The sequence below is a fragment of the Tetrao urogallus genome, assembly GCF_951394365.1.
Source record: "Tetrao urogallus genome assembly, chromosome: 19".
NCBI classification, from domain to species: Eukaryota; Metazoa; Chordata; class Aves; order Galliformes; family Phasianidae; genus Tetrao; species Tetrao urogallus.
Genome location: NC_136832.1, coordinates 2,696,676 through 2,706,598, shown reverse-complemented (window position 1 = coordinate 2,706,598; position 9,923 = coordinate 2,696,676). Strand labels below are relative to the sequence as shown.

Here is a 9,923-nt window from a genome sequence, read left to right as displayed (position 1 = left end):
CGTCCGTGGGTCGGCCGCGGGAGGGAGGGAAGGAGGGAGGGAAGGAGGAAGGGGGGAGCGGGGGCTGCCGCTGCTGCCGCTGCTGTTGCGGCGAGGAAGTGGCGGGGGCCGCCGGCAGCTTCAAGTTCCTGGTTTCGAGGAAGGCGCTGAGCTCACCCGGCTGCGGTCCCGCTGGGGTTGTGACATCTCCGGGCCGCCCCGAGCAGCGCTGCCCCGCGCCCGGCCCGACGGCGGCGGGCATCGCCCTCCATCCCCATCCCACCCCGGGCTGCGGGTCGCACGGCGATCGCTATCGCCCAGCCGTGGCTGTCACCGCGCCCACCCCGCTGCGTTGGGGTTCGTCCCCAAAGGGACCCGCAGCTCTAAGGATCGGGATGTGGGAGCTTTGCTGTCCCACTGGGGCCGGTGGGAGACACGGGGGGGGGGGGGTTTCGATCAGGCAGCGCCGCGGGATCCCTCATGCCTTTTCTTGCTGTTTTCCCCGTCGTTTTTACGAACCGGGAACGAGTGCCCGCTGAGCTGCCGGTGTCCCCTGCCGAGCCTGAGGCACAGCAGCGTTCCTTTGGCCTGCATGACCCCCCTTTCCCTCTTACCCCAAAAAGTGGTTTGAGTGCAAACGTGTTCAAGACAAAAAGCCGCTCTACCCCGAAACCCGCTCCCTGCAGGCAGCAGCCGGGACTGAGCCTCCAACCTCCCTCCCCCGCGGCTTTGAGCCCCGCGGGGCTGTCGGAGCGCTGAGCAGTGTTCCTGCAGTTCACCGAGGCGTGAATGCTGCTTCGTGGTCCGGGAACCCGTTCTGAAAGGCCTCGGCTGCAGCTGGGGCTGAGGGAGCTGAGTGACCCCCCCTGTAATGATGCTTGCTCCCCACTGCTCCATGGATGGCACTCTGCAGGGTTGGTGGAGGTGGGAGTCTCCCTGCTCTGTCCCCATGGCTGTCACCAAGATGTGGCACACCCTGTCGTGCTCTCAGCAGGGTAATTAATCCAGCCCGTTAGTGTGTAATTAGCGGCACGCGGAGCAGAGCTTGCACAGCTCCCGGCTGCTATTGAAACCTCAGCATGGCCCAGTGGTGGAGGTATTTGGCCCAGGGTGTATCTGGAGGTCCCCAAGTGGTGCCCTGGGGATGGCCACAATCCTGCAGCACCTGCATGCTGCAGGAAAAGCCTCTAATCCACACCACAGCCCCAGAGCTGCAAATCCCTACTTAAATCCCACTGTTGGGGTGAGACCTGCATGCAGCAGAGCTGCCCAACATCAGAGGTGCATACAGTTCTCCCACCGCCCCGCTCTGCTTCCCCCAGGCACTGTGGGCACAGAGCACACTCCAAACCCTCCAGCAGGGCCCCAGCAGCCCTAGTGGAAGCAGCACGAAGCTTTTCCCTATATGCTGCCCCAGCAGGGCAGCTCTCCCCACCGCAAGGCTCTTCCCCATGTCTGTGCTCCCAGGGATGCTTTGGGCTCTGCATCTTCTCAATGTGACTAAAGAGCAATTTTGGCTCCGGTCCCTGGTGGGGTTGGGATGCATCCAATTTCAGATCCTGGCATGGAGAAGGGAAAGCGGCCCCAAGCTCTACAGCTGTGCTCCAGCATCAGCCCTGGGGGGGGCAGGGATCCCCAGAACCCTGCACAGTGAGATTCTGGGGGGGGGAAGTGGATGGCTGACCCCCAGTGCTGCTGCTGTGTGGGCTCAGCCTTTACTTGGGAGAGCTGTGCATCACCTGCAGTATCCCCATGCAGCAAGGTTCTGCCACATCTGTCACTTTTCCTGAAAGCCCCTCCACTGAAATGGCATGATGGCAAGAGGGAAAAATCCTTTTTTCTTTTTTTTTTCTTTTCCTTTGATTTTTTTTTTTGCTTTTTCTCCTCTAAATGAGCTGCTTGCTCTTACGGTGGCGTAAGAAGGCCTGAAAGAATAACCCAACGTAGCTGTGCGCTCAGAAACCACAAAGCAAAACAATCCCAAATGTGTGGTTTTTACCCTTGCTCTTGGAATGCTCGGGTTTTGCACTTGGAGCTGAAGAGAAATGCAAAACATCAGCGGGGGAACATTCAAGCCTCTGAACCCCCCCCTCCACTTCTGTGTGCCACTGGGGCTGCCCCAGATGTGCCTGGGGTGGGAGTGATGCAGGGTGGGATGAGCTCTGCCCCACATCCCCCCCTCAGGATGGAGGTGTGGGGCTGAGAACCCTGCACTCATTGCATGCGTGGGGGCACGGTGCCATCACTGTTGTCATGTTAATCAGCAGCGACGGCTCGGGTGGAGGGAAGGGGGGGGGAGAAAAGGGCTGCTGTCAGACCGCCTTCGCTGTGTCAGCTGTATCCCAGTTCTCAAAGGGGGTCGATTTCTGGTGCCCATCGGTGGTGCCAGGTCCTTGCTGTGCCTTGTGATCCTCTTGAAAGACCTTCTCTCTGTGCCGTGCTGGTGGCCGTGTGGTGACATCCTGGGGGTGCGTGGAGGTGGGCTGGGGGCTGTGGAGCCCTCGGGATCAGTGGCTCAGCGCCATTCAGCACAATAACCCTGCAGCGCTCTGTCCCCGCCCCATGGCTGTGTTTTGTCCCTGGAGCTGCTGCTATGGGAACCCTGGGGACACAGCTCTGAAGGGCAGATCCCGCTCGCAGGGCACCCGTCCTGTCCCCCAGCCCTGGTTCTTGCCACTGTGGGCTTGTGACTGTCTGGGGTACATCGGGGCACAGCTTGGATTGACGCCCTTGAACAGAGCCTGTTTAGCACCCTCCTTCCCTCCCCCCAGGATGGCAAGCAGCGATGTGAGCCACACTGGTGATGAGGAGGACCCCAGCTGCTGCGGTGCCATGGGGTGGCACAAGTGACAAGGACAGCGCAGGACGCCATGGGCAGCTCCTCACCTTGGCTGCGCTGGACTCAATCGGAGCTGGGCAGCCAGGAGCCCAAGTGCTGGGAGGAGGAGGAGGAGGAGGAGGAAGACTTTGAGAAGCACATGGATGAGAACGGTGTCATTGGGCTGGGGGCTGCCACAGCGGAGCTCAGCGATCCACAGGACTCAGGCTCTGAGTGGGGACAGGAGGCAGCTGGAAGCCCAGTATGGGGTGAGTATCCTCTGCTGCCCCTAAACCCTTGGGGAAGGGACCGTCACGCCGGGGGGGGGTCCCTGGGTGGTGGGGGCCTGGGGGATGGTACACATTGGTGGCAGTGCTGCTTTGCAGGGGACGGCGAGGACTTGGATGTGGAGTCCCCAGCAGAGCCACGCTGGTATGCACAGCAGGATCTGACAGAGGAGGAGGAGGAGGAAGAAGAACAGGGCAGCTCTGAGGAGGACGAGAGGCCAGAGGGGCCCTGGGGAACAGAAAGCGATGGGGATCCCCCTGCTGAGACCCCTCTGAAAGTCCTGGGTACCACCACGGATGGTGGCGGCACCTCGGGGCCTTCGGACTCCAGTCCTGTCCCCATGACTCCCCCACGCCAGCACCGGGGCTGGGGCAAAGCCAGGGACCCCAATCAGAGCTCCCAAACCCTGCAGCAGCCCAAACCCAGTCGGCTGTCCCCCAGCCCCCGGCATCACACCGACACCAAAAAGCCAAAGGACCCCACGGACATTTGCCCATATGGCCGAGGGCGGCTCAACCACCCTCTGCCTGACCTCTCCAAGGTGGAAGCACGGGTGAAGGTGGGGCAGAGCTACCGCCCCCCACCCAGCAGGGCCCTGTCCGCCCGTGCCAGGCCCCACGGAGGTCCCCTTGTCCCCAAATCCCCCGCCGAAATCGTCCGGGAGGTGCTGCTGAGCAGTGGGGAGGGGGCCCCGCCACGACCCTCTGCCCCCCCCGGAGTGCCACAGGAGCTCCGCTCCCCCAGGCAGGCCACTGCGCTGGTGCAGCAACTGCAGGTAACCCCAGAGCTGGACTGGGATGTTTGTATGCCCCGTGGGATGGTCATGTCCCCTTCTAGGGATGCACGTGTTGTTGCTTATATCCACACGTAGAGCTGCTCCTGTCCTACCACCCCAGGATGCCCATGTCCCCCTTGGGATGCCCTTGTCTCCTCTGTGATGCTCTTGTCCACCTTTGGTTTCTCCTGTTTCCCCAAGGGATGTTCCTGTCCCCTTCCGTGGCTTAGGATGCTCATGTCCCCCTAGGAATGCTCCTGTCCCCTCCCCAGGATTCTCCTGATGCCCTTCTGTCCCTTGGGAGGGGAGGGATGGTCCCATCACCCCCCCATGCAGGGCTACATCCACACCAGCTGTGCAGGTGTGGCAGCTCTGTACACCCCACAGTTCCCCTCCCCATGACATGGTGACGTGTGCCCCCCACAGGATGACTACCACAAGCTGCTGACCAAGTACGCCGAGGCCGAAAACACCATTGACCAGCTGAGGCTGGGGGCCAAGGTGGGGAGGGATGTGGGGATGTCTCCAAATATAGGGGTGGGGGGGGAGATGGGGACAGATGCGGTGCTCTGCAGGGCTTGGGGCATCCTTTTATCCTCCTGCGCTTCCCCCATTGCGCAGGTGGGGAAACTGAGGCCGAGTGCTCCAGGTTCCAAACTGGACACCCCTCACGGCCTTGTTGCAATGGGGTTCAGGTGCCCCCGGTGCAGTGCCTGCTGTCTCTGCCCCCAGGTGAACCTGTATGCCGACCCGCCGCGTGCCAGCCGCAGCGCCCACACCGGCACCATGAGTGGTGGCTGCAGGGTGATGGCCTTCAGCATCCCACGGGCCAGCGCCGCAGCCATCAGCACAGCCCCAAACCCGCAGCTCCCTGTGGGTGGAGGTGAGCTGAGCTCCAGGAAACCTCCTGCTCCAAACCCAACCGCCCCACAGGTGCCCCGATAGCAGTGGAAGCGGTGCTGGAGGTCGCCAGCTCTGCTTCTCTTTTGTGTCCAATTGCAGCTCCAGCGCCACAACCAGCAGAGCGGGGGGCAGCATCCCAGCCCTGCTCTCCTCGCTCCCCCCTGGGGGGCTGCCCCACATGTGTGGGGCCGTGCTGCTGTGCAGGGCCACGGCTCACACAGACACTGGCAGAGCAGACCCGCAAATTTCAAGCGCAGGTAAGTCGGGGGGACAGCCCCCAGCAGGGGGTTCCTAACCCTGCTCAGCCCCTTCTCTCCCACCCAGGTGGATTCCTTTGAAGCCTGGATCCGAGCAGGGAGCTCTGTGCCACAGGAGCAGCTCCAGGTACAGCATTGTGTGGTGCCCCAACCCATCCCTAAAGGCCCCATCCCATTCCCAGGTGCCCTATCTCATCCTTAGGGACCCCATCCCACACTAGATGCCCCATCCTGTCCCCAATGGCCTGTCTTGTTCCCAAAGTGGCCCATTTCATTCCCATCCTGTCCCCCCAAGCTCCTATCTCTTTCTGCATCCCTAACCCCAAAGGGTGCAGCCCCAGTGCTGTGGGGTCACTGCAGGGAGGTTTGGGGGCTCCCTTTGCACAGCAGCGGTTCCAGAGGCTGCAGGATACACAGGATGCACTGGAGCGGGCGTACCTGGAAGCACGGGAAGAGCAGAGCCTTGGGGACACAGGGAACTTCGACCCGGAGCGGTGAGCACGGGTTGTGCATTCCCTGGGGTTGCAGTGCTGCTCTGAGCCCTGCATGGGAGCAGCCCCAGCCCCTCGTCCCCCCTGGTGATGGGCACTGTGTTGCAGCACAGTGGAAGGGGACATCTTCTGCCTGGGGATGCGCCTGGAGGAGCTGAAGGAGCGCCTGGAGCGGGCAGCACCAGGGAGCCCTGTGGTGACAGAGGGCCCCCCCAGCACCGGGGAGACAGCGGGGGACACCGAGGTGGTGGCGGTGGGGCTGCCCCGACCCTTACGGCACAAGCAGCTCCAAGCGGAGGAGGACTTTGGGGATCTGTTGCATCAGTGAGTGTGCCTCAATGGGAGGTGGAGGGCACTGGGGGGGGGCATCCCAAAACCTGCCCACGCCCCCCAGGTACCAGCACCTCAAATCGCTGCCGGCATCACTGAGCCTGGAGCAGCTGAGCCTGACGGGGAGCGCAGCGCTGGAGGAGGCTGGTGGCACCGTGGCAGGGGACGGCGGCCCAGGGGGGGTCCTCAGTGGGACACAGTCACTGGAGGAGGGCACCGACCTCGAGACCTCCCCCTCGTAAGTGTGGGTGCAGTTGGGTGGATTCGGGGTGAACAGCCCCCATGGCACGCCTGGTACTTACTCTCACTCTTCTCCCCACAGGCCCCCCCCTCAGAGGAAAGCAGTGCCACTGCCCCACACCGAACCCCCACACCCACAGGGGACCCACGGCCACCTGTCCCCTGTCACCACCCCGCTGCCACCATCCACCTCCAGGCTCCTGCTGGCATTCCCTGAACCTTTGCCATCGCGCACAGCCCCGTCCCGCCGCAGCAGTGGCACGGGGAGCACAGCCCCTCAGCGCCATGCCCTCAAGCCCTGCCACCAGGTGGGGTGCTTGGGGGGTTCCCTGAGGCCGTCCCCGTGCCTGGGGAGGGGACACGTGGCCCCAGTCCCACTCCATTCACAGGAGCAGCGCATGGTGTCACCGGAGACGGACAGTGGCTTCGTGGGCTCGGAGAGCAGCCGGGTGTCCCTGTTGGCACGCACCCCTCAGCATCGACCACTGGGCACTGGGTACAGCACCAGCACCCCGAGCTTGCTCCGTGCCGTGGGGCAGTGGGGGGGAAGAGGCAGTGGGGTGGAGTGGGTGGGAGGTGGGGGCTGCCTCACTGACACATCCTTCCTCAGGACTCATGGCGTGCTCGAACCTCCTGTCCCCGCTCCCCTCCATCCGCAGAAGAAGGAAGCTCCGCTGCTGCCCCCCAGGAAGGGGCTGAGGGGTCCCTACCCAGCCCCTGAGCACGGCCCTCCCCCAGGCCACAGCGTGCCCCCCAGCACTCCCTCGCCGGGCAGCTCTCCACTGCGCTGGGCCGGCAGCCAGGGCAGTGAGCTGGGACCTGAGGGTGATGATGGTGAGTTACCGGCCCCCAGCTGTGCCCGTGCCCCACGCTGCCCCACTGACTGCCCCATCTCTGCCCCCCAGCTCGCTCTGACTCAGAAGGAGGAGACAGGAGCTGCACCAGTGGGCACCCCCCGGGTGGGACGCCCGCCTCGCCATCCCCAGCTCCAGCTCACTGTGACCTGCTGGGATCCCGCATGGAGCGCGAGTGAGTGTCCCCAGCCCTGCCAGCACAGGGTGTGGGGGAGTCCCTGAGAGTGCAGGTTGTCCCTTTTGATGGGGAGCTGACTGGGAATAGTGGCTCCTGATGAGAGCTGAGTCTGCCAAATTCATGACGTGTGCGATCTGATCCAGCTCTGTGCTGGCTGCGGGTACACCCACTCCTGAACAGCATAGGTTTGTATGGAAGGGCCCCCAGCTGTGTCCCACAGCGATGGGTTGGGGGACTTGGGGCTGTCCCTGCTCCTCAGTGTCCCCTCATCGTCCCCCCCATCGTCCCCTGTCCTGTTCCTACAGCCGGGCCATCCGTGCGCTGCAGGACGAGGTTTGGCGACTGCGCCTGCGGCTGGAGGAGAGCCTGCACCGGTCCCACAGCTACCCTGAGGGCAGAGCCCCCCACACCCCCAAGGGGAGGAGGCAGGCAGCAGCCAGCAGAGCTTCCTTCGTCCGGAATGCAGCACCCGTGGGGTAGGTGGCCGAGCAGAGACCAGATTGTCCCATAAGAGCACTGGGTTGGGGGGTCTGGAGCACCTGTCTCTTCTCCTAGCTCTAACTCTAACCCATTTCCCTAGCTTTAGCCCTAACCCTTTTCCCTAGCCCCATCCCCTTTTCCCCTAGCCCTTTTTCCTTCAGCCTGAGCAGGGTTGGCTCAGAGGGGGTCCACGTTCCCAGCCCAAGTGGGGGTACACAAAGGTTTTCCCATGACACTGGGGTAGGATCCCTTGGCAGCAACTCGCTGAGGGTTGCACACCCCAGATATCTCCCTGTGCCTCCCTGCTGCCGGCTGGGCCCTGCTGTAGTGCTGTGCCCCACGTCCTGGTTTCTCTAATGGCTCCGTGCCCTCCGCAGGGAGCACAGCCCCACCTCACGGGGCAGGATGACCCCGGGCGGCCCCAGAGGCAGATGGGCATCGCTGCCACGGGATGGGACACCGCCAGACTTCAGTGAGTGGGAACAGCCGGGACCTCTCCAAAAAGAGAAAGGATGCGGTGGGGACCGGGTGCGGGGCACGGGGATGCCGGCATCCTTGCGGGTCGAGGTGCAGAGCCGCTTCTTTCCCTGCAGCCTCCCAGTCGGACCGCTCGCTGCGTGCGCACGGTGACAGCCGTCCCCGAGCCGCGCCGTCCGCGCACAAACGCCCTCGCAGCCCTCTGGGTGCGGTGTCACTGCGGGGACAGCAGGCGGCTGAACGCCGGGAGCCCGACCCGCTGGGTAACGCACACGGTGGCTCCGACGCCGCGTTCGGGGGGACGCGTTACCGCGTGGCGCCGCCCCGTGGGGAGCCGAGCGCTGCGCCGTGCCCCCGCTGCCACCCCGACGGGACGACGACGGGTGAGCATCGCGTCCCTCCTGCTTCCCACCGAGCTCCTGCTTGCTCCATCTGTGCGTGTTTCCATACGCCTTTCCCCCTCCCTCGCCTCCTTCCCCATCCCCGCAGGCGCCCCATCAGTCGATGCCACGCGGCCGCAGCGCAGCGACACCTCCGGGACCCCCGAGAGCTGCCCAACGTGCCGGGCGTCACGCGGTGACACGGACAGAGCCGGGCACGGTGGGTGATACCTCAGGGGGTGGAGGTGGCACGGAGCTGGGAACATCGCACCCACCTCACCCACCGCCTCCCACCCGCAGCCCAGCGCAGCAAATCGGACGGCAAATCCCCGCCGGAGCCCCGCAGCCGCCCCCAGGCCGTGCAGCCGGAGCAGCCCGCAGGCTGTTGGTACCTGGCGGGGGGGCCTCCCGTCGCCTACCTCGCCCCCGTCCCCGTGGTGCCTTACGGGCCCTCACTGCTGTAAGGATGCTCAGCGATGGGGGGGGGGGGGATCAGCTTGAGCCGGGGATGGGGGGTGAGGGTGAGCTGGGGGGACCTAAAACAGTGTCATAGAGATGGGGAAGCAGAGCCCCCCGGGGGCAAAGCTGTACAATGACCCCGTGTTCTTTCATTCATCTTTTCTTCTTTCTTTGTTTTGTTTTGTTTTGTTTTGTTTTTCTTTTTTTCCCCATTTTTCTTAATTCCTTCATTTTTTTCCTTTGTCCTTCTTTCAATTTCTGTCTTTTTCTCTTCTTTCCTTTTTTTCTTTCTTTATTCTTCATTCTTCATCTTTTTTCTTTTTAACTTTTTCTCCTCTCCTCTCCTCTCCTCTCCTCCCCTCCCCTCCCCTCCCCTCCCCTCCCCTCCCCTCCCCTCCCCTCCCCTCCCCTCCCCTCCCCCTCCCTTCCCCTCCCGTCCCCTTCTTTTCCTTTTCCTTTTCCTTTTCCTTTTCCTTTTCCTTTTCCTTTTCCTTTTCCTTTTCTTTTCCTTTTCCTTTTTCCTTTTCCTTTTCCTTTTCCTTTTCCTTTTCCTTTTCTTTTCCTTTTCCTTTTCCTTTTCCTTCCTTCCCTTTTCCCCCTTTCCCCTTTCTCCTCCTTCCTTCTTCTCCCTCTTCTTCCTTCTTCTTTCCCTTCTACCATTATCCTTTCCCCTTTCCCCCTCTCCCCCCAGGTACTGCCCTCCAACCGCACCTACCTCAGCCCCACACCGCACCCGTTCCCCACCGCTCTCAGACCTGGAGGAGGACCTGGATCTCTCTCTGAGCACAGCAATGGCAGCAGCACGCCGTGCCCCGCGTCACCTCAAGACGGCTGGGCCAGGTGCTGGCAGCAGAGCTGGGCCGGGCACGGGCAGTGCGGAGCTCCTGCCTCTTCTGAACAGGATCATCCCATCCCATCCCATCCCATCCCATCCCATCCCATCCCATCCCATCCCATCCCATCCCATCCATACTGTGGGAATGGGCACCGAGCCGGACCCGTCCTGCATCTCCC

General features: G+C 63.0%; 1 protein-coding gene across 1 annotated transcript; it reads left to right on the top strand.

Annotated features, from left to right (window-relative positions):
* Positions 1–2,849: 2,849 nt before the first annotated feature.
* On the top strand, positions 2,850–9,806 carry AKNA (AT-hook transcription factor; the record flags this gene model as incomplete). The annotated part of the gene is given in 20 exon segments (XM_079544606.1): positions 2,850–3,066; positions 3,184–3,860; positions 4,287–4,361; positions 4,593–4,743; positions 4,863–5,020; positions 5,088–5,147; positions 5,411–5,514; positions 5,620–5,835; positions 5,906–6,079; positions 6,164–6,389; positions 6,471–6,577; positions 6,692–6,915; positions 6,987–7,110; positions 7,419–7,589; positions 7,971–8,065; positions 8,187–8,453; positions 8,560–8,670; positions 8,751–8,910; positions 9,601–9,721; positions 9,723–9,806. Coding segments are annotated over 20 exon segments (3,522 nt in total).
* Positions 9,807–9,923: the final 117 nt, after the last annotated feature.